Source organism: Microtus ochrogaster, linkage group LG4 (assembly GCF_000317375.1).
Source record: "Microtus ochrogaster isolate Prairie Vole_2 linkage group LG4, MicOch1.0, whole genome shotgun sequence".
In the NCBI taxonomy this organism is placed as follows: Eukaryota; Metazoa; Chordata; class Mammalia; order Rodentia; family Cricetidae; genus Microtus; species Microtus ochrogaster.
In genome coordinates, this window is record NC_022030.1 from 55,581,008 (window position 1) to 55,604,831 (window position 23,824).

At 54.9% G+C, this 23,824-nt stretch overlaps 1 protein-coding gene across 1 annotated transcript; it reads right to left on the reverse strand.

The window, feature by feature from the left end:
• Positions 1 to 123: 123 nt before the first annotated feature.
• Asic4 (acid sensing ion channel subunit family member 4) lies at positions 124 to 22,343 on the reverse strand. The gene is made up of 10 exons (XM_005361572.2): positions 20,223 to 22,343; positions 5,250 to 5,394; positions 5,017 to 5,144; positions 4,701 to 4,863; positions 4,196 to 4,252; positions 2,121 to 2,274; positions 1,529 to 1,620; positions 1,370 to 1,449; positions 1,078 to 1,182; positions 124 to 926 (listed from the first exon to the last, which is right to left on the reverse strand). Exons 1-10 carry the CDS (start codon positions 20,802 to 20,804, stop codon positions 813 to 815), a joined length of 1,620 nt encoding a protein of 539 aa, XP_005361629.1. The 5' UTR covers positions 20,805 to 22,343; the 3' UTR covers positions 124 to 812.
• Between the last annotated feature and the right edge of the window lie 1,481 nt (positions 22,344 to 23,824).

A 23,824-nucleotide genomic window follows, 5' to 3' on the forward strand; every position in this document is an offset into this window, starting at 1 on the left:
CTTCATTTCTTCTTACAGGGACTAAGTCACACAGATGCCCAGCCTCCAGCAAGTGTACGCCAGCTCTCTCTCACCCACCCACCACAAGCAGACAGACACACAGACACAGAATTCTTTGTGACTCTTTATTCCCAGTCTTGCCTGCACTTTATAAAACCAGTCTTTAGGGAGCAAGAACTGAGAAGGCCACTCCCCCTCCAGGTAAGCTCAGCCAAGGTCGGAAACATCTTCCCACTCCCCGTGGAGGGAACTCGAGGTGGGGCTGCTACAGGGGGAACTGGGAGCTGGGCCAGGCCTGCTGGGCCACCCACTCCCCCTGCCAAGAGGGGAGCTGGGCCTGGAGAGAGGGGAGAGGAACCAGCCCAGCATGCCTAGTCCCAAGGAGTTGTCTTCAGTCGCTAGGGCTGGGACCCTGACTATCCTGCGTCACCCTCCCCCGCAACCCCACCCTTCTGTGTCTGTCCCACCCCCACCCAGTCCCTAAATATATACAAATGTACAGAGGGGCCCTGCCAGGGTTCCATCTCCCCTGTCTTTCTCTTCCTCCCTCCCCTCCTCAGGGGCCTCTAGTCTGGTCTTCAGTCCTTCCTGGACTGAAGCCTGGGAGCAGAGAGTGTGGACAAGAAGGACCTTGTTCAAGGCAGCCGAGCCTGGGTTGGGGAGAGCAGGACCCCAGTCCTGGCCTCTCAGTGAGCACCACCCCCACCCTGAGCCCTGGGCTGCCCCAGGCCTTCTGTCTCGCTCAGGAGCAGGAGATGTGTGGCGCCTGGTTAGGATCCCAGACTCACGATTCTTCCCCACACAGCACCATCCTAGCAAGCAAAGTCTTCAAAGAGGCTTCCCGGGGGGCCATGAGGGTGGTGATGGTTGGGGAGCAGGCTGCTAGCCCCCCCACCCTCAGCACGCCCCCGGCCTGGACAGGGACTCTGTAAAATGAAAAGGGGATGGGACAGTGGTCAAGTCGTGTACTCAAGTCTCAGCCATGACTTTTCCTTCTCTGTGGTGCCTTGGAAACTTTCAGGAAGTGGCCCTGGAGAGAGGGTGCTCTCCAGGTTGGGAGGAGAGCAGGTGACTCACCTGTTCCTTCAACTCCTGCAACCCCAAAGTGGAGATGCCCCCAGTGGATGTCCTCAGTGGGGTCTTGGGCCGTCGCCACACCCTCTTGAGTCGATCCCAGGAGACCTTGCAGGTCAAGGTTGGGGTATAGAAGGGTCTTAGTTATAGGACTTGGTGCCTGGCAACCCCTCTTCTAGGAGTCCCCATGCCCAATCCAACCTCTTCAGAGCCAGACCCCCAGGTACTTGTAGAACTCTGAGCCCACTCCCCAGCCAGCCCAGCCCACGCAGGAGCCTTTCCTCCGTGTTCTTACCTCATAGATGTAGTCAAGGATTTCCAGGAAGGTGAGGATGCTCGCCCCAATGAACAGGCCCATCTGTCCCCCAAGGTCCCCTGAAGAGCAAGAGGGCAGGGTCAGTGGGAACAGGCTGGGCTGATCCACACATGAGTGGGGGCAAGGGTCAGGGCTTACCCAGCAGGGCTGACAGGCCATAGGCTGCTCGCTGCTCCATGGCTTCAGAAGTTAGGGCCTCAAAAAAGACATCTAGGACCAGGAAGTTCTCCCTAGGAGACATGAATTGACACCTGTGTGGGGCTGCTGAATTTGAGGAGACAACCGGCAGGGGCATCCTCCTCAGTCTAGCTAGCTGATCCTGATCTAAGACCCCTATGTGCTAGGAGCTGGTGACCCCGACTCCCAAAGGGAACTAGGTTCAGCTGGGTGAGCTCTGTGGTTTTGTTGTGGCTGCTCTGCTTTGCTTTTCTGAGAAAGAGTTTCAGGTAGCCCAGGCTGGCCTGAGGAGAAAGACATAGAAATGGGTCTGACACAATGCAGTGGCGGGGGTATGTGCAAGGAGCTGTGGCAGCTCAGACGTGGACTGGGAAGGGTTTTCCCGGAAGTGGACCAGGATGCAACTTGAAGGATGGCAGTTAGGAAGACTGTGATTGGCATTCCTGGCAGGAGACCCCGTGTACACAAAGAGGCGGCTCATTCTCACTCTCTCCTATGTCCCGGGCCTGCTGAAGGGCCCTCCTCACAAAGCCCATCTGTGGGCATGTCTTACCGTATGTAGGTCTCATTGCGGTTGTACTTCCTCGCCAGGTACCTGGCTGAGCCCCTGTTGGGGATCTTGACCATGGAGATCTCTTTGCCATAGCGAGTCAGGTTGCATGGGGTGGGGCAGAAGCATGGACCCTCAGAGCCTCCACCCAGGGAATCTGCAACACAGAGACACCAGCTGCAGTGAGGACGGTGGCCCCCAGGCCCAGTGGCTGTAGGGACAGGCACGGAGTCTATCCTGAGCTAGGAAGTCCATTCAAAGGGCCAGATCCGCCACCCTTCTAATGCTGGCTGGGGCCCCCCTCAGACCGACCTTAAACTACCCATGACAGCAGCACCTCCACAAATCTCTCCCTCTGTCCGCAGCTCCCTGGGACAAGGAGGTCCCATAACTCAGAAGGTGAGAGCGTATCTGTCAGAATTAGTCAACATGAGCTCTCAGACCCACGAGGAGTTACGGGAAGGATGCTGGGATGGAAGGGAGGGAGATGGGTGGATGGATGAATGGACAGAACAGATAGGATTCACATATGATACGCTAGGATGCTCCCCAGGAGGCTGCTGATCCCTTGACACCTTTGCCCTCCAGCCTGTGGTCAGGCAGGTCAGGAAGTGAGAGAGCAGAGGTATCTGTTTCTCCAGTCTCCAGCCACAGATAGGCAGAGGCTGTGTTCTTCCTCTGGTGTTGCACTGCCCCCAGCCAGTCCTCTCAAACAGCCCTAGGTGTTCTCTGTCTCTCTCTGTGTCTCTGTGTCTCTGTCTCTGTCTGTCTCTCTGTCTCTGTCTGTCTCTGTCTATCTCTGTCTCTCTCTGTGTCTCTCTCTCTCTGTCTCTCTGTCTCTCTCTCTCAGCTCTATGATGCTTCCTTCCTTCCTTCAAGCCCAAAAGCGAATGCCCCCTGGTGTCGCTAATCCTGGAAGCTCTCACCGCACGCACCTGTGGTTCCCTTTCCAGCTGCTACATCTGTTCCTTAGTTTAATTTTCTTCACTCACGCACTTGACAGGTGCCGGTGGTACGGGGGCATAGAGGAGATCGTGGTATACCAGGCTGCTACCCCAGCATCTCAAGTGCATCCGCAGAGGCCCATCACATCTAGATTTCTGCAGCGAGCCCCTGGCTGGTCCCCTCTGCATCCCACCCTCTCACCTTTCTGCCTTGCCCTAAGGCCTTGTTGGCTTCCCAGAACCTCCCTCTTCTACTTTCTGCTCCCTCCCTTGATCTCTGTCTCCAGCCACACTGACCTTTGGGTGCCTAGACAAATCATCTTTCTCTAGTCACAAGATATTTGTGACATGGGACATGCTATCCCTACCCAGAACCAACCCTTCAAATCTCTGCCAATATGTAGCTTTCCATGTAGAATCCTCCCTGCCTTTCCAGAGTGGGGCTACGTGTCTCTCCCCAGGTCCTTATATCACCCTTGAGATACCCCTATTCAGGAACTGTTAGCCGGTTCGCATCTGTCCTCAGTAAGTGTTCATGGGCCGGGCTCTTGGTTCCTCACTTCCAACTCTCAGAACACATTGGCTAGGTCTAGAGAATGAATCAATCAGTTGATTGTTAAATGGGTGGGTAGGTGGATGGATGGATGGATGGATGGATGGATGGATGGATGGATGGATGGATGGATGAGCGAGCTACAGATCAGGTGAGGCCTGTGGAAAGATGGAGTTTGTTTTACCCATACTGGCATCTAGCAATGTATTTTTCCTAGGGCTTAGAGAAGTCATTTCACTTTCTCAGAGAGAGAGAGAGAGAGAGAGAGAGAGAGAGAGAGAGAGAGAGAGAGAGAGAGCGCTCATTGGCAGAACTGAGATGGAAAGCCCAGCCCTTCACTCCCAGCCTTGGATTCTCTGTTCTCTGCAACATCTCCCCATGGTCTCTCACCACTTATCCAAGTGTCTGGACCTGCAGAAGCCCTGAGACCCGCCCCCCTGAGGTGTGAGATACAGTTCAACCTCAGCAAGACCTGACCCCCTCAGACATGTTGGAAGGAGAGGCGAGAGGACACAGAGGAGAAGGGCACATGGAGGGGTGAAGAGTGGTGAGAGACAGGGAAGGGGGAAGGCGGCACACACCCAGTGTGTGGTCGGCACATTCAATGTAGATATTTGGCGGGCAGATGGTCTCATTTCCTGAAAGGAGAGAAGAGTGTTTCTGAGATCCACAGCCCTTTCCCTACTCCTTTACCACACACCCACGTGGGCATCCACATATATGCCTATTTTGCACATGTACATAACAGATCAATGTCTACACACGCATACATAAAAAAGTGAAAATTGTTTTTTCATTGTATAACATGTGCATCTAATCATACACTTGCTTGCACAAGCATGTGTACACTCTTAAGTTCATGCACACAACCCCAAGACACACACATACACACAAATATATACTAGCATGCACACAAGCATGTATATTCATGCATTCCCAAACATGAAAACATGCATAACTATCCAGATATACACCTGAGCACATGCTTATGAGTGTAGACGTGTGTACATATTGTACACACGTTTCGGCTCTCGGAAGCTCAAGAGCCCAGAAGCGTGGCACCAAAGACGGGCTGGAGGTGCCCACCTGGCATGTGCGCCATCCGGCAGTGGCAGCGCTGCAGCACGGCCTCCTTTTCACAGCGCAGTCGGCAGGCAGACACACTATAGGCGGAGTAGCCCTGCAGCTCAGGCTCCCTGAGCTCGCTTTCCGCCCGGCAGTTGCCCCAAGGCTGGGGCAGATAAGTTAGCTGCAGAGATGGGGCATGACAAGGTCAAGGCCAAGTGTGTCAGTCGAGGCCAGTCCTCTAGTGTCAATAGCCCCAGCAGGGCAGATCTGGCCAGCATCCCTTCAAAAAGAGATTTGCCCTGTGCCCAGGCTAGGCCTAGCTGGGGATGCTCACCCGCTGTTCCTGGCAAGACACAAAAGTCTGGAAGCCTGGGGACACACCAAACCCCAGCTGATGGATGTAGGGAGGCTCCTCCTGGCTGTGGATCTGCACCCGGATACCTGCCTCGAATGACGTCTCATCTGCACAGCAGAGATGAGGAGACCTCTTCAGAACCTACTCCAGGCAGAGAGCCAGACCCAGGCCCCTCCCCTGAGTTGGCCCTTCTCCCTTCCCCGCCTGCGTACTTGTCTCCCTCCATATGGGTAGGTATTCCTCCTGCTGGATGTCTAGCATGATCTCCAGGCCACTACCCATGCCACCTGCCCGGCTGGGCAGTGAACTCTGAGGATCCGCATTGAAGGTGTAACACTTCCCATAGCGAGTGTAGACCTGGAGGGAGACAGAACGTATCAGTAACAGAACCTTGTTGTGTTTTTTTTTTGTTTTTTTGTATTTTGGAAGGTCTCACTGTGTGTAGTTCAAGCTGGACCTGCTCCTCCCCAAGACCTTGCAGCACCCCAGGAATTCCCCTACCCAAGAGTTGTTGCACTCTGTGAACAAGAGCTCCCCATGTAGCTGGCCTTGAGTTCACAATCCTCTTGCTCTAACCCACAAGCTCTGGGGAAACAAGTGTGCACCCCCATGCCAGGCTCAGACTATTGCTATCCCCCCCCCAAGCCTTGCCCTCCCACCACTGAGTAAAGGGTCCTCCTATTGCTACTTAGTTTTTTTATTAGTTAGGATCTCTAAAATCTGCATCTTTTCCTCTCCCATTGCAAATTCAACATGATCTCCACCTACTTGGCTCCCCTTCATCCCTTCCTTCCGTTCTCCACACAGCAGTCAAAGCACGCAAGCCAACCAAGTGCCTCCACCAGATTTTATCTGTAGCTTGCACATCATGCTATAAACCTCAGGGACACACAATGAAACTTATTTTATTCTTTGTGCGTGTGTGCACTTGTACCCAGTGTGTACATTCAGGTATCTCCTCAGTCACCTTCCACCTACCTTATTGTGGAGACAAAGCCTTTCACTGAGCACAGAGATGGTCGATTTAGCTAGGCTGGCTGGCCAGCGGACTCCAGCGATTCTCTCGTCTCTGTCCCCTCCCCCAGCACTGTGGGGATCACATGTCCCCGTGCCCAGCTTTTTTTTTTTTTTTTTTTTGGTTTTTCAAGACAGGGTTTCTCTGTAGCTTTGGAGCCTGTCCTGGAACTCCCTTGGTAGACCAGGCTGGCCTCGAACTCACAGAGATCCGCCTGCCTCTGCCTCCCGAGTGCTGGGATTACAGGCATGCGCCACCACCGCCTGGCCCGTGCCCAGCTTTTTATGTGAATGCCGGAGAGCGCCCTCATGCTTGTATGGCAAGCCCTTCATCCACTGAGCCATCCCCCAGCCTCAGTAAAACTTACTTTCAAACTAAACAATTGATAGCTCCTCAGTTTCCAGAGAATGAAGTCAGACTCTTTCCCTAGCCTTGAAGTTGCCCTTCAGCATGACCCTGGCCCTCTTCTGCCTCACCACTCCTGGAACGGTGACAAACTCAAGCATCGGATACTCCTATTCACCTCAGACCTTGGTTGTGGCGCCCTCTCCAGGAGTGGCAGAACCGGCTGCCCTGCACCCTGCTCACATCATACCCATGCTCACTCTGTTAAATTGTTCAGTACATGAATCAAGACCTGAGGCCTTGTCATCTGCTCATTTCCCTGTCCACTGACCATGCCCTCCACTAGAGAGCAAGTTGTAGAAAAGCAGGGGGCCTGCCTGGTGTCCCCTATGCTCATCCCTCGTAGGGCTTTCAGAAATGTTTCCTATCCAAAGCCCCGATCGTGTCTCATCGATGAGCATTCTTCCCCAAAACACCAGATGGCGCTGGTGACCCAAAGATGAAGGCACAGGCTCAGCCTGCGGGTTTTAGTGGGCTGCCTAGAGTCACTGAGCAGCTGGACTGGGAGAGCTACTGAAAAAGAGGTGGATTCTAGTTCCCCCCTGCCTAGCTCACCCCACAGAGACGTGCCCCTGGGTCAAACCCATCACAGGCAGCACCTTCTCTGGAGGCAAGGGGTCAGTGTGCTCCAACACTCCCCCCACCCCTTTCCTGGGAACGCACGTGTTCACACTGTAAGAGCTGGGAAGGGGCATGAAGTGGCATGGAGGGAAATCTCAGGCTTGACAGCAGCCGGAGAGACTGAAGGAAGAGGCTGGGCTGAGAGCTGGGAGGTGGACTTCTGAAGCAATCCGAGGAGCCCCCCCAGGGACATGTTGAGGGGTGGCGTTCTGTCCTCCCTCCTCTAGTGAGTTAGCTATCTGCAGCTCGCCCCAGTACTTCCTTCACCCAAACTGATTTCTGAGACGAGAAAATACGCAGAGCAGGCACCTTGACATTTACAAAACATGGGAACATCTACTGCTACGCCGTGTCGTCTACCCAGGAACTCTGATTTTAGACGTGTTTGATGACCTTGGCTTCAGAGAAGGGAACTGCCGCTCAGAGAGGTCAAGTGACTCTAATGAGGCCACACAGCTGGTGATTGGATGGAACTCATGGGGATGCAAAGCTCCAGCCACTCCCATAATTCATTGCTTTCATCCTCCCACCCCAGACCACCCAGCTGCTACCTCAGGATGGAAAGAGATGGGATGTGCCTCATACTGGACCTTCCTTTCCCTTGGTCCCCTTTCCTTTCAGCTCCGTCCCTCAGTCCCTTCCTCTCAGTGTCTTCTGCCTTTCCGTTCCTCGCCCCTCCTTCCCTAACTTCTGGGTTCCTGTCCTTGGACCCATCTGTACCACTTCTGTCTCCACCCGTACCCTCCATCACAGCATGTTCCTGGGGAGCATCACGGGGACCTCACGGGGCGGGCATCACAGACACCTTCAAAGTACCCCAAGCATGTTAGGCTCTGTGCTTAGTCCAACTGAACCCTCACAACTACCTTGAGGGTGGTATTGCTATCTCCTCATTCAGCAGACGAGGAGACAGAAACGCAGAGAATCGGAACCAGCTTGCAGAGGTCTCTGAGATTAGTGCTTCCCAAATGCCATTTTGCACCCAGATCTCCTTTGTAAAGTGCCGCTTCTGCTTGAATGCATAGAGGTAGGCGGTATCCCTGGAATGAAAGTCTGCGTTTCTACAAACCTGCTGATCCATGCACTGCACAGGAAGTAGAAAGGTCTGGTTGAACAAGGCACGGGCCTGCAAATCCAGCAGCTCCGGACCAATGCAGGAGGACTATAAATTCATGGCCTGCCTGTGCTACAAACTGAGTTCAAGTCTAGCACCAGCAACTTAGTGAAGCTCTGTCTCAAAACAATGAGTGAAAAGGACCAGGAACATAGCTCAGGGATAGAGTGAGTGCCTGGTGAGGGGGAGGTCCCCTGTCCCATCTCTGGTGTTGAAACGGAAAATAACTGAGAAGATACAAGAGCCAAGCAAGACAGGTTGGGCCTAGTCATGGTCTCTTGGGACATGGCTGTGGAGAGAGAGGAGCCTGAAGTGGGCTGAGTACAAGACTCCTGTCTCCCTAGTGATAAAAGAAGGGCAGATACAGGAGATGTAGAAGCGCCCAACATCCTCCTTTTTCAGGCCAAAAAGATGCTGGAATCAGTTCCTGCCCACTCAGCCAGTTCTGCGTGCACGCTTGAGTTGAGAGGGTAAATGAGGCCCAGACTGTGTGAGGGAACCCCGGTCTATGCCGCTCACTCGTGTCTGCCCAGCACAGTCTCTCTGAAGCTTAGCCCCACTCGGGGGTCTCCAGCTGCCGGAAGTGTGGGTTCCTGCTTCCTTCCCTCTTGGCATTCCCAAAGTTCAATGGGATCAGAAGGAGGGGCGAAGAGCAGGAGAAGGGCAAACATGATCAAACATCCCCATTTTCTCCCAGATCAAAATTTTCTTTCTTTTTTTTTCTTTCTTTTTAGAATTTCATACATGAGTATGTGTCTCACAGAGATCCACCTGCCTCTGCCTCCCGCGTGCTGGGATTACAGGCGTGCGCCACCACCGCCCGGCATCTCGGGTCTTTTGATAGATTTTCTCCTTGGAGCCTCTATAGAAGCCACACGAGGTAATTATTGTTACTCCTGTGAAGGATGAAGGAACTGGAGCTCAGAGAGGGAAAGTCGCTTGGCTAAGTGTGCACAGCCAGCAAAAGACAGAGATTTGAACCAGACCGAACCTCGTGTACAATACAATCAGTCCTTGTAGAATTACCCAGTGTGGGCTCAGGGGATGAACCACGCTCCCTGGATAGAGCAAGACTATAGGTTTGTATTTCATTACATGCACACAGACGTGTGCTGCTGGACAGTGAGTCTAGCCTCCTGCTCAAACCTAGCTTGGGAGGAGGTTGATTGCCTCTTAAGCTGATGAAGTGGTTGGATGGGGGCAGAGAGTGACAAAGAAGGTGTGTGAACGCCATTCAGGCTCAAAGGACACCTCTACCAAGAATGGGCAGGCCAGACTGTTAGGACTGTGCCACCTGCACAGCCTGGGTCAAGCCCTACTGCTGAGAAGAGCACGTCGTTGCCCCGGAGACAGTCCCTGGCCCGGGCATTGGTCGTGGAGTCAGCCACTAGCTCCTAAGTGACAGAATTCTGGTGGCAGCACACACAGCCCACAGCTTCTTCCATGGAGACGGCACGGCTGTTTAGCCACAAGGTCCCACTGGCTGGCCACTGCTCCCTCTCCATGGACTGGCCTAAAGGAGAATGTGTATACAAGAGTTGAGAGCCTAGGGGCCCAATCACAGAGAGGGTTGGCTCCGGGCCAAGAAGTGTCCTGCTGGTGGAAGGGCCATCTCTAGATAACCTCAGCTTCTACGTGCTGCCCATGGGGCCTTGATCCTGTCAAAACCCTAACACCTCTCTATCTTGGCTTCCAATCGCATGCTATCAGCCCTAGCTGGAGTGTGTAACCTCTTGGAACTTCCCTGAGCTGAAAGTGGATGGGCCATAAACAGGACACCTAGGTTCCCTCTGCCAGCTTCCTCTAGCCAGCCTTCTACTGCTCCTTCTGACCATCTTCCCCAAGCGCTGGCCTGAGTCCCTGCCTGTTTCCTGATCTGTCTATCTCTCCACGTCTCTAGCTCCCTGGTCTGTCTACCTTTTCTAAGCACCCAGCCAGGTGTCCCTCTGGACTCAGTTTCCCTGCTTCTAGCCATTGGACAGCCTGTTCATCAAATGAGCATCCCTCTCTCTCTCCTATATCCTAGATGCTGCTTGGCTCTTGGTCCCTTGCCCTCTCTGCCTCTATCCTATTTGCTTTTCTCTCCATCCTTGCATGTGAGTATTCAGTTTCTATATCTTGTCTTCCTCCTAGATTTTACTATGGACCTGAGGTTACCCAGATGTCCTCCCTATTCTATTCTCGGCTCCCCACCACACACACACACACACACACACACACACACACACACACACACACACCAACCCGCCCCATCTTCCCGAGACAATGATCAGGAGCTGGAAGAGATCTGTCCAGAGCTTGCTCCCCTGAGCGATGGCTTCTCTCTCAGCCCTCTGAGCTCCATCCATCCACAGCTCCCATTTCCCAAGATAGCTTTCTCTGCCTGGCTGCTGGCTTTCCCCCCTCAGCCCTCCCTAGCTCCTCTTCCTCCCTGTAGCCACAGAGCCCACAGGGTTAATAGCCAATTAGTAGGGCCAGGGCTCAGCTATGTGGGAGAAGGCCCTGGGCCTCCAGGAGATAAGAAGCAGCCAGAAGCAGCAAGGACCAAGCAGTTAATCCCATAGCTAATCTGCAGCCTGGGTTTTATCTCCACAGCCTTCTGGGCACCCAGCTTCTGCCAAGACCCCAGCACCTCCCTCCTAGCTACTTCTCTGTGGATGGTAACCCCTCTCCTTTATCCCTCTGCCCTCTTCTGTGGGGCCCATCTCTATGCCTCCTTCTTAGGTGCCCTGGAATGAACTCCCCTTCACCCTGCAGTATGCTGGAGTTCACTGTGGACCAATAGACGGGGTTGGGCATATCTTCATCCAGCCATGACTAGCACTCTGGGTGGAAAAGCTCCTAAGGAGAAGACAATAACAAGCCCTAAGGCAAGCACCTGTAGTCCCAGCTACTTAGCAGTCTGAGGCGGGAGGATTGTTTCCGCCCAGGAATTTGGGGCAACACAGTAAGACTCCCCTCCTTAAGTAGACACTTGTAAACTGCAGTCATAAGCCTGACACCCTAGCATTGGTTGTGAGGCTGGGGATGGGTACAGAAGCCTCAGAACGTGGGGGAAAAGGAAGAGTTTGGAGCCTGATATGGTAGAGTTCAAACCCCACCTCCTCCACTACCTTAACCAACAACTGGCGGCAGTGATCACGAGCCGGGTGCTGGATGATCCCTTTCCGCCTTGGTTTGCACCTCCATAAAAGGCAACAAGCAATTCTTCCTTCTCGGGTCGGGACTGCAGATGAGAGATAAATCCCCGAGAGATGCCTGGCAGGCACTCGGAGAAGGGGGCTGACCACAGGAAGGGAGCTTCCAGCCTCACAGCACAGCTGAGCTGCTTCAGTTTTGGATTCCCACTGGGCCCATCTTCACGGGGCATTCTGCCTCTTGCTAAAGATGTCTGCCCTTAGGAGCTGATCAGCATGGAGCTTTTTCCGAGCAAAACGCACAGGTCCAGCAGAAGAAGGCTCAGCCTGGCTTACCGCTGGGACTTGTGCTTTACTGAACTCTATGGGATTCAGATTCGGTCATTTGACCTCCCTGATCCTCTACTTTTCATCTGCGAAATGGGAAGACAATCAGGTACCCTCCAAAGCTGGCATGAGAAAAGAGATACAATAACATGTTAGCAACAACTAATTTTCTGAATGCCTACTATGAACCAAGAACAGGTTTGAGTGCTTTACATAAATGAACTCTTTAATGCTTGGGAACAAAGTGATAGACATTATTTCCATTGTCCCTAGTTCACAGACAAGATGGTGGAGGCATAGAGAGGGTAAGAAACTTGGCCAGGGTCACATGATGTAGCAGAGCAGAGAATGGTGGGTACTGGAACAACCCATGTGTCAAACAGTATACCGCGAGCTTTTATAATGTGTCAGTCACTGGTGCTGGGGATACAATAATCCGGAACAAAAAGTCTGTCTCGAGGAGTTTGCTGTCTGACATGAAAGCATGCATCCATTCATGCACCTACACCATGCACCAGGCCTATTCAAAGTGACAGGTCCACAAGAGGGAACAGAACACACAAACCTAACAATCACATAATAGATACTACCGGCTGTGGGCCATGCTGGGATGGACATCCCAGCCAAGGCCACTGCTGATGCAACAGGGGTTTGGTTCCAGTTGCATGGGGAATGAAAGCATCTTGGAATAAGCTGGCTGGCCCACCACTCCGGGAGGCAGCCGATGGACTTAGGGAAGAAACTCTATTTCCCCCACTTCCAATAGGTCTGACAGTAGGAGTGTTCCCTGAGTGAAGTTCCCAGTGCCCAATGCCACCCTCCTGGTTTTCAGGGACCCTTCCTCCAAGGTGCATCTGGGAACGGTGGTAGTGTCAGTTCAAACGTACATGTGAGAACCATGGTGGATGGGAAAGAGGAACTGGCTAAGGCCCAGCATAGGAGGGGGGCACAGGAAGTGGAAGTATGAAATGGGGAGCTCAGGGGTGCTTCCCAAGTGGATGAAGGAAGAATTCCAGGACCCAGGTAAGCAGTTACACCTGTTCCTGGGCAGACAGACAGACAGTTTTGCAGGCGATAATGTTATTAATTGGTAACTAAGTCCTTCCCTGGCATCCCCACCACTCGATGTAAACAGAGCTGTTTCACACTCACAAACAGTTTCACACTCACAGTTGGTGGGCTGGAGTTTTCAATTCCAACAAGACTTGGGGAGACCTGGGTTAGTAGTGGTGGTGGTGGTAGTAGTAGTTCGTGTGTGTGTGTGTGTGTGTGTGTGTGTGTGTGTGTGTGTGTGTCCCCGTCCTCTGGACGAGTGGGTGGGTGCCATCAGGAACGCCTGTCCTAGACGCACTTCTGGCAACGCAGGCCTAGCTGCCCGCACGAGGCCGCACCCACGGGCCACGCTCCCCGCTGACTGCCTCTCCCGCGGGGCAGGCATCCATCACGGAGCAGCGCCCTCCCTCCGTCTCCTTCGGCCTCCACGGCTCTCCGGCCTCCACGGCTCTCCTCCCTGGGTTCGCCTCATTTGCATTCCCTCGGCTCCCGGCTCCTCTGCAAAGTGACCTCCGTGCACACAGCAGCGCCAGAGGCTTCCACCGCGGAGGGAGACACCGTCGCCCGACGCCCGCTGCCCGCTGCGGCCCGGGAGGCGATCAAAGGGGCGGGAGCTGGGACAGTGCCGACGGGTGTAAACCGAGCTGGGGACCAGGGCTGGGCGTGGCCAGTGAGCCTGGAAACTGTCGATAGACCTGGTGCTGGGCCGGCGCTGTAGGGCTTGAGTAAGATTTGAACCCGCGACCTCTGTCTCTAGCCCAGCTGGAGTGAAATGTGGAGGTCTAGGGAGCTGGGCCCCAGAAATGAAACCTCCTTTTGAAACCAGAGGCTCTCAAACACCTCAATCTCCACTTGCATCCCAGCTAGGGAGAGGCCTGCTCCACCGTGCCGTACCCCCAAGAGTCTCCAACCCTCCCTGGGGTCTGCCCGGTACCCTGACCCACTCCCCTGGCCAGCCAAGCTGCCTCCCCCACCCCCCGCTTGGTATTTACACCTTTCACACATTTGTAAGCTATTATCCTGTCCACGCTTAGTCACCGCTGAGCCAAGCGCCACGGATTTAGCTCCTTTAATCTTTCCTCCTAAATCAATCCTCCATTTCCCCTTAATCATCCCGTGGCTCCTCTCTGAACTCTCGCTGCTGCCTCGCCTGCCGCAGCCTGTGCCTATCTCTCTGGAACTGCTCCCCCTCCAACCCAAAGAGGTGTCCCAAGGGCACTGTGAACATTTAGGGGGTGGACTGGATATTCAGTCCGCTACCCCCTATTTGGGAGCCAAGGGAAGACATGCTGGCATCCTTGGCCTTTTCTAGAAGACACACAGCATTAGACCTTTGCTGTTCTCTGCCTCAGACTCTTTTGTCTTCCTGCCTACCCCCACAGCACTGGGTGGGATACTCTAAAGACCCTAAGCCTTTGTCACAGCCCACCGAACGCAAAAACAATGACAACAAAATGCACAACAATTCTCTTAGATGAGATTGTCTTCTGCCCGCCCATCGCTCATCGAGCTAGCTGTCCCCACCTGCTTGGTCCAGGTGCTGAAAGGAGGTGGATGCAGGAGAGCCAGGAAGGGCGGAAAAAGCTGATCTTTCTCCCACCTGAGGTTGCCCCCCCCCCTCCTCCTCCTCCTCCTCCTCCTCCTCCTCCTCCTCTTCCTTCTCCTCCTCCTCCTCCTCCTCCTCCAGGGAGGCTGCCCATCTCTCCTGGACCATCCTCATCTCCGTTCCCACTCGCTCCACTCCCTGTCCAGGGGTGGGTCCAGTAACCTACAGGGTGGACTTGCTTTGGGATCTCTAGGACCCTACATACAGGTTTCTTATCCTCCCCCCGCCCCACACCCAGACCTAGGTCATGCAGCTCTGCTCTCCACCACGAGAGGGGGCAGGTTCCTCCTGGAAGCCCAAGGACAGGGCTGGGGGGGGGGGTCCATAAAGAGGCTAGGAGGGGTATGTATGGGGGCCATTTCTTCAGATGCTAATCAGCATCTTCCAGCAGGGAGAGGAGAAGCTGAGTTGATAATGAGCCCAGCTCGGGGCTGATTCCTGATTAATGAAGAGGCCACAGGGCTTCTGGAGTGGGGCCGGGTGGGGGCATGCCTCTCATGACCCTCCCCATTGCCCTTGGAGACCAACCCTCTCAGGAGGCTTTCCCCCAGCCCTTCCCTTCCGGCATAATTCCCCAACAGTTCCTACCAACTTCACTGCCAATGCAGCCAGAATGAGAGCGCCCCCTCCAGGAGGTATCGAGGAACAGCAACTATTGCCAAGTAAGAGATGTGCAGTATCCTCCTGGGTTCTTCCATCTGAGCTGTAGGCACCCTACAGGGTTGTTAAAACCAGGGAACTTTTTATTGAAAGAAACTAGATTTGGAGGTCCATTTGACATCACAGAAGACTACCGATACCCTCACACAGGGCAACAGTTAGCTAGAAATGAGGCTGAGACCCCCACCCTTCACTGTATTGCTCTCACTGACTCTACCTGCCTGGCTCCCCAAGGCAGGAGCAGCCCTCTACCAGGTGTTCACTAAATGTGCACAAGGGTCACACCTCGGGACATAATGGGACCGTAGGGGCAGAGGACCGAATGGGGATTCAGGCAGAATTAACAAAGTTCATCTGGTATATAAAAGGCCTGGACCAACGTCAGAAGGAACAGCCCCCTTTCTAAGTCAAGGGGATATAGGAAAGGTCTGGAGTTGGAAAGTGAGCATGGGATAGCTCCTCCTGTAGACAATGGCAGGGGGTCAGAGGAAGAGCCTGCCAATATTGGCTGGACTGCAGCACTAGACAAGAGCAGGGATGAAGGAAGGAACGGACGGAAGGAGGAGATTTTTGAAGAGCCCCAAACTGGGAGTCAGGGCAACCAAAGTAGAGGCTTGTATCAAGTTCTCCTTGCCTCAGAGCTGTCCTGGGTAGCGGATGGGGAGGGCTGTGAGGGAGGGGAGGGCAGGGGGGACTGCCCAGCTGGAAGAGGCCTTGTCTAATTGTGCCTGATTAGTAGAGAGGAAGAGAACAGGGCGAGTGATTAATAGTCACGGCAGTCACCAGCGTGTGGGGAAGGAGGGGGAGGGGGAGGGAAGCCTGAGAGCCAAGAGGGATGGAGACAGTGAGGGACCCACGGGGCCCCCTACCCTTCTAGGGGCTGTCTGTACCTCTGATCCTGGGGAGTCCTACAACCAGGAGCTGGGACCTGCCCCCACTCCCTGAGGGATTCCCTCCTTCTTCCTGCCTCAATGTTGAGGCAGGGGTGTGGAAAAGAAGAGACCAAAGTCATATTTGCCTCTGGGTAAAGAAGTATCTGCATTCACACGATGCTTTCAGACACCCCAAAGCTTCCAACTTCAAGACACTGCCCCCATCCTCAGTTTAACCTGGAACCTTGGTTTGACTTCCAATCACAGCCCACAACACATCACCATAAGTATATCCTTCAGTCCTATCAGTAATTCTAGCCCTGCCTCAGCCAGGCAATCTGAGCCTTATTCACCAGTATGTTGTCCAAGACAACATGCATTAGTAGCACATGCCAAATCACATTTCAAATGCTCAACAGTCATGCGTGACTAGTGACTACCATGTTGGACAATACAGACATAGGACGTTTCTGTCACCACGGAAGGTTTATGGTCTAGCATATATGCACATATGTACGTATTCATGCTTGCTTGGGAGGGCTATAACTGCAGAGGGGAGAACGAGAGTCAGAGAGTGGGGGGGGACTAGGGGATGGAGAGCAGTGTCGTTCTGGAGCAGGAATCAGAAGCCATCGGGTGATGCTGAGCACAGTGAGGTTAAAAGATGGTCAGGAGCCGAGGTAGTGGTGTGTGTGAGAGCTGATGCTTGCGAAGTGCATACTGTGTGCGTGCTAGGCAGGGTGCTAAACTCTTCTCAGGCATCTTGAGCTCACAACCTCCCCATAGCCTAGGTACTGAATACACAAATGGATGCTCATGGGAGTATTTCGCTTTCCTCGAGGCCACGAAATAGAATAGAACTGAGGTTCAAGTCCACATGCTCAGACAGCTCCGGAACTCTCACTTGGTGTACAGTCCCCCCCGCTGAGAGGAGATGCTGGCTTTTAGAGCCACCTTTGCGTTGCACAGATCAAGCAATGAAGGCCAGGCAGAAAGCGATTACCAAGTCGACAGGCTGCGAATGAGCCATGATGGGGGAGGTGGAACTGGAGCTTGGCACACAGTTGGGGGAAAGTGGAATCAAGAAGGAAGGAAAGAGCCCTCTACGATGGGGTGGTGGCGAAAGTCTGAGGTGGGAGTGGGCTGGTGTGGGGCTCAGTGGATGAGAAGAGCCAGGGGCCAGCATGGAGGATGGGGGTGTGGAAAAGCCCCGCACCCTCAGAAACCTTGCCCTCTTCTCTCCTCTTCAAACCTCAGGCAGACTGCCTCATCTTTTAAGCCTTCCCAGCCCTCTTTTAGCCCAGAGTGGCCTCTCTCTCTCTGAACTCGGACTCTTACCAGCCATGAACCCCATCTGGCAATTAATCCTGGCACCTTATGACATTGCTTGCATGGCTGATTAACTCTTGCATGGTTGCTTAAGCTTTTGAGCATCCCCATCCCTGTTCTTCCATGAGACTGAAGGCATCTTGTGGGCAGGGGCTGAAGACTAGGGCTTCCCCTTTCTTTGCTGTTCCCCATAGGTCCTGACAAGGAACCCAACATGTGTAGGTACAAAGAGCAGCATTCTGAGTGGCTGACTCGGGTAAATGAAGGGATATTTGGGAGCGTGGGGGTGAGAGTGATTTCACTGGTACCAGAAGCAAGAGCAGAAGCTTAGGGGACTGGGGGAGGGCACATTACCCAGAGTAAAAATAGGCTGGAAAATGTGACATTTATTAACTTGGATTCCGGAGGAAAGGTCACAGCAGAGTGGGGAGTGGGAAGGAGGAAACAGGGAAAGCAACAGAAAACACATAATGGTCCCTTGCCGAAGCCTGTCTGTCACAGCCACTGGCCATATCACCACCTACTCCCTGGCAGGTGCTACCCCAACTGGTTCACATTCTCATCTCCTCACCAAAGACCCTCAAATCCCCATCGCGTAGCCCACATCCTCACCACAGAGCTGCTGATGGACCCCATGTCCACACAGAGCTGCTGATGGACCCCATGTCCACACAGAGCTGCTGATGGACCCCATGTCCACACAGAGCTGCTGATGGACCCCATGTCCACCCCAGAGGCCTCGAGCCTTCATTCCCCTGCTCCAGTCTCATTCAGGAAAGGCATCCCATCTTCTCCCTCGTCAGGGGCCCCAGCCCAGTTCCTGGCTGTCACTCCAGGTCCAGGAGGAATTACATGCAGCAGGTCAGGGATGGGTGTGGGCAGGAGTCTGAGTCTAGGCTAGGGTGGGCATGGGAGAACAGGAACCCCCAAAGGGGAATTCTGTCCCCCGCCAAGTGCTTGCTTTGCCCCACTTGCTCTGATGTTCCTGGGACAGCTCCACAGCAGAGATGCCCAAGCTTCGACCTCCCTGTCCAGCCCATGTACCAGAGGACCTAGGGAAAACTATCCTTCCCCCCCCCCCCTTCCCCAGTCATCCTCAGGATTCCAGGGACTCTCAGCTTGGATGAAGGGAATCCCTGCCCCTGTCTTCTCTGGACACCTTATCCTAACAGAGACCCTCTGTCACCTAACCTTCACCCCCTAAGTGCCCTCTGTCTCTCCTCCATTGATGTGTGTCATCGTTACCCTTCCCTTTTCCTGCCCACCCCAACAGGAGCTAAGACACAAACTCAGGGACACAAAGACCCCATTGATTTCTGTCCCAGCAGCACTTGCTGAGGCTGAGTTCCTCCCCACCCCCATCACAGAGGGGTGAGACTGCAAGACAGGAGTCCCGTGGACCCCAAAGGCCACCCTCATATTCCACACATCACCTCCTCTTTAGGGACTCTCTCAGCTCTGGTTTTGGAAAGCGATATTTCATTTTCCTAGAAGACAATGTGTAGCTAGACAACAGGCTGGTATTCCCTAATTCCGCTTCTGGTACAATCTCCTCCCTTCTGCCCCTCTTTTCAAGTTAATTCCTCCCACCCACCGAACCCACCCACACAACCCAAAGCAAGAGGCCCTAGACACTGCAGACATGGTGGGGCCAGGAACCTGGTTGGTGCATGTTTCCTGGTAACACTGAGGCAGTGAGGGAAAGCTTGTGGGTAAGGAACTAGGCTCTTAAGAGGGAAAGTACCCATTGCCACTGGAGACTGGGTGTAAGTGGGCACCGGGCTGACACCACACATTTGCTCATATGCCAGCAGTCACAAGGACGGAACTCTCTCTCTCTCACACACACACACACATAAAGATAGACGTCAACTGGGGACTGGGGACAGGCATCTCGAGCACACTGTGAATAATAGCTGTGAGTGTGGGTGAAATGAGCCCTGATAGACCTGACAGAGGGCAAGACACACCCTGCACACTCACACACCTGACTGTGGGAGGCGTGCAAGCATAGCAGGCAGAGCTGGTACTCCACTTCTGGGGAGGGTACATGTGTGTGTGTTCACGTACATGGAGGCAATGGTGACAGTTGTCTCTGCATGGAGAGCGGAGGAAAGAGGTTGGGATAGATTGGGGGGTGTCAGGAGCTGGGATGACATCCCAAGCACGACCCCATCCTTGGCAGCTATGAGCTGGGGTACAGGCATGGAATGAATAGCTCTCTCGGTGTGTGGGTGTGCAGGTGTGCATATGGGTGTAGTGACAGGGACACGGAATGTGCATGATGGGGAAGCATGCAAGGAAACGAGTGTGTGTTCATGCGCCAGCTCCGAGGGTGAGTTACGCACATAGAGGGAATGAGTGGTTCCCAGTGAGAGTCAGAGCCAGGCAAGAGAGCAGCAGGAACAGGGGCTGCAGGGGGTGGGGGCACTGGCAAGCAGGAAAGACCAAGGGGAGCATGAAAGAGGGATGTGTGAGGGCGGCTGTGAAGGGGTGTGTGTGAAAGACAGGGAGAGATGGAAAAGACTGGCACCCAGTATACACGAAGACCGTCTCCATCCAGCTGGCTGGCTGGGCCAGCTCCCCAGAAGGCAGCCCTGAGTCCTTCCTTTGACAGGGACACCTCTCCCCTCTAGACACCCTCTCCCCCTGTCACTTTCATTTGCTGGGAAGAAGAATCCAGTAGCCCCAGAAGAAAAATAGAACAAGAACAAACTAGCGTTCAGTCTGCCTGGCCTTGGGATGAAGATCAGCTTCAGGCCCTGGGCTCATCCCCAGGAGTGGCCCTAGCCCCCAACCTTGAACACTGCAGCAGCAGCAAACGCCGAAGAGGAGCTGTACCACCGAGGGTAAGCCCTTCTGAGCATTCACTGCTCCAGGGCTGAGGAGCCAGAAGGAAACACCAGCTGGGGGAGACACGAGGCCTGCCTCTGGTGGCAGAAGGAAGGGAAGCCCTGTTGAGGATGCCCTCAAGTACCACCACCCTCCTCCCCCACTCCGGCCTCTGGCCACCCCAGGTTTAGGTGACGGAGCTAGTAGAACTCACCACGGAGAAGTTGCTGGCGGAGCAGTGGTGCCCGCTGAAGTTGCAGCTCTTGAGCATGTCAGCAAGCTGGTGGCCAGTGCGGTTGAGGATGTCTACCATGTCGGGCTCTGGGTAGCGAAGGCCAGCCGCACGGTGCCCATCCCGGTCTTTGGGGGGCAGCCCTGTCAGATTGGCCAGGTGGAAGATATCAGCATCACTGAGTGCTGAATGCCGGAAGCGGTTGATGTTGCAGAGAGTGACAGCCGGGAAGCCCGCCACTGGGGCTGGGGCAGCAGGGTCCACGGCTACCAGGTGAGGCCGGGTCAGGTAGCCCCTGGCCAAGCTGGCTGCCTGGTATAGGAAGGCAGCCAGTGAGGTGAGTAGAGCCAGTGCCCAAAGGGTTCTGCGCAGTCCATGGGGGCCTGGGGCACAGGCCCGGCCCAGCCCATGCAGAGTGCTGGTGCTGGCGAAGGTGGCCAGGTCCCGAGGGACTGTTGGCCCCTGAGCAGCCCCCAGGAGGCTCTGCTCATCCCCTGCCTCCTTCTCCTTGGGTTTTGCATCCTCCTCAGCAAATTTGATTTTGCACACAATCTCGATCGGCATCTGTCCCCGGCTGCTGGGACTGGCCAGAGCCTCTCACTGCTACTGTCCCTCCCTGGACAGCAGCCCTGGTGCCCTCCGGAGTGGTGGTGGTGGCAGCGGCTGCTCTTCTAAACTCAGGGCAATCAGGAGGAGGATGGGGACAGGGTGGGGGCCCGAGGTGGGGGGCGTCACTCCCACTCCCAGCAGCTCCTCAGCCCCGGTGCTGCCTCTGCCGCTGCTGCCTCTGCTGCTGCTTGTCTCTCTCCTCGATCGTCTCCTTGTGGCTTCCCTTATCAGCACCAGCACAGCTGTCAGCCCCTGCGTGTGTCCCTGCGAGCAAGCGAGTGAGCGAGGGAGCAAGCGCTGCTCCGCCACGCCGCGCAGCCCCAGCCGCTCCGCTCAGCATGTGCTCTGGAGCCCACCCCGTGCTTAATAATTCAGGACATGTCAACAGCGTTTCACCGTCGGGCACTGGCACGGGAACCAGGAGCCAGGCCAGGGAGGGAAAACCCCCGCCCTACCCCAGTCCAGGATGGAGAGCCCAGGATTAGGGGTGCTTCTGAAACTCTCGCTGTACCTTAGTCAATTGTGGGGGCCCCAGAGAGTCCAGTCTCAGGCCATTCGGGCAGTAATGCTGTGCTCAAGGTGCTCAGCCCACTCCTTGACACTTTTTCTGGACCACACCCCAGGAAGGGCCAATCAACTCTGTTCCCCAGCTCCTGGCTTTCCTGACTCCTGACTCCAGCCTTCGGCTGATCTCACTGCCCCAATCGCAGCAGCTTCCAGAAACTCCTTGAGAGCCACTTGTTTGAATGAGGGAGGGGAGGAAGGGGAGGGCGGCAAGATTAGGAGACAACTGTGGCTTCACTCAGACTCTCCTTCCCTAGAGCCTTGCTGATTCCAACACCCACCACACCCCTACCTGGGGGGGGGGCGCTGGCTTCTTTTCTCTGACTTTGCCCCAATCCCAACATTCTTGTGATTGGAACCGAGGCTGCCCTGGCTGCCCTGCTCCTCTGGGGCCATTTTACTATCTTATAGTCTCCAAGTCCCTTGCTATGTATGGCCGGGCTTGGGGAAAAGGAGGGGAGCTGGAGGAGCCAGGCCAGGGAGCAAAGATCTCCGAGGCAGGGGAGACGGAAATGAGGAGCAGGGCGGAAAGGGTATTAGAGGGAATGTGAGGATGAATGGGGGCTTCAATGGAACTCGGTGCTAAGGATGCCCTGTCCCCAGGCAGAGCCAGGCAGGGAAGCCCTGCAGACTGCTATCTGGGAGGAGGAGTCAGACACATGGGCCATCACCACAAGAGGAGGTGGAAGCCCCTCTTGGCTCACCAGGTGTGGGGGGAATACGTTGGTACCTCCTGCTTGGGAGTAGCAAGAATAGTCCACTTGTGCCCCCCGGGGGACCGTGTGAAAATGTGAATCCTCATGGGGGGGACAGCACTTGTCCTGGGAGGAAAGGGGGGCTGATTAATCGGGGCGCTAATGAGCAGCAGGGAGAGGAAGCTCAGAGGGGAGGGGGAGGCAGCTCCATCGATCCAAACCGCGGAACCAGCAGCTGAAAAAAAAAAAAAAAGTGAGAAGGGAATCGATCTGAGGGAAACGGCAGCTGCTGGGGATTAGAGCCCGAGGTCCACGCGCTGCCCAGTGGCCACCCCTCCCCTGCGCCAGGCTGTCCCCGCAGTCTCAGCCTGGCCCAGAGGGAGGGTCCCAAGAGTGGTTCCCTTGGGTTCAAATTGCTGCTCAGCTCACCCTGGCTGCAAGGCTAGGTCAGACTTCTCGTGGGGGTCACTCCAGTGTGAAATCCACCTACCCACCAGGTCCTAGCCACACATGGTGCTCTAACTAGATGTCCCCAACCTTTCAGCAAAGTGGCTTCCCAGGGCCACAGTTGGGTTTCCCCACAAGCTTCCCATGAGTCCAGGTCAGCAGGCTCCCAAAGCTGGGGGGATAAGACCTCTGGGGACAGGTTCAGGTGCTACTTCTGGCTGGGACACAGCAGGAGAAAGTAGAGTTGGCACTGGCAGCAGATGCTGAGTTCCTATGCGAGGGTCCAGGTGACCGCACACAGCTCCCTCTCGACCCCATACCCTGGCAATACTCTCCCATACGCCCCCTCCCTGTCCCACCCCTAGACCTTTCCAAAGCCCCACCCCCACCCCACCCCAGCCCAGCCACAGACACACCATTTCTCCTTTCCTCCTCTCGCTTCCCTTTTCTCCCAATATCGATTTTTCTTTACTGGGTTTTTTAAAAAGGTGATTTAATTGCTTTTTTAAGGTTACTTCAGTCTGGGGCTCTGCCAAGAAAGTGGGAGCTGCCCCCCAGTCCCTGCCCAGCGCTCACTACTGCCCTGACAGCCTGTTCGAATTCCTGGCTATCTGCTGAGATCTCCGGGTCAAGCTGTCTCCATCGCACGCTGACCTCCATCATGAGCCCAGATAACACCCTCTCCTCCCCTCCAGTTCTTCCACATTTAAAAGGAAAGAGGTTGGGTGCTAACTGCGGGGGGGGGGGGCTGTGGGGGACTCCAGGCCACTGGAATGAAGCAGCAGTTGGTTGCATGCAGCAGACTCCCACCATTGCCCGGTGGCCAGCTGTCTCTAATTGTCCCCAAGTCCCTACAATCCAGTCTCCCAGACCTCTAGGAATCTGGTTATGCTTAGTGAGGGCAGCCCATCCCTTGGTGTTTTTCACCCAATCCTCCCCAGCCCCTTCTGCCCCCTTCCTATCCCTCCGCACCCCCTTCGCCTCTGGCCCTGTCCCCTCTCCCCCCCCCCTCCCTGCTTCCCTGCCTGCCTCCTTCTCTGCCCGGCTGCAGTTGGGTGATAATCTCCCTCATTTAGCCTCCCGGCTGCTTCCCCGGCTCATTGCCCAGCTGGTCCCTGGGGCCCGGCCCAGTTTCTTCCCCACCCCCACCCCAGCCCTGCGCCCAAGCTCCCTCAGCCCCTCCCCTTTTCTCTCACCCATTCCCAGGGGACCAGCTGCCCCTTGCAGGGAGGGAAAACAGGGCTGAAGGGAGCTGGCCGGGATCTAAAC

Excerpts from the sequence above, each read along its gene's own strand:
- Asic4 (XM_005361572.2), bottom strand. The coding sequence starts at position 20,804 with ATGCCGATCGAGATTGTGTGCAAAATCAAATTTGCTGAGGAGGATGCA. Across the intron at positions 5,395-20,222 it reads CCGCCAGCAACTTCTCCGTG|GTCTACACTCGCTATGGGAA; the intron begins GTGAGTTCTACT and ends GTCTCCCTCCAG. Across the intron at positions 927-1,077 it reads TGCAGGAGTTGAAGGAACAG|AGTCCCTGTCCAGGCCGGGG; the intron begins GTGAGTCACCTG and ends TTCATTTTACAG.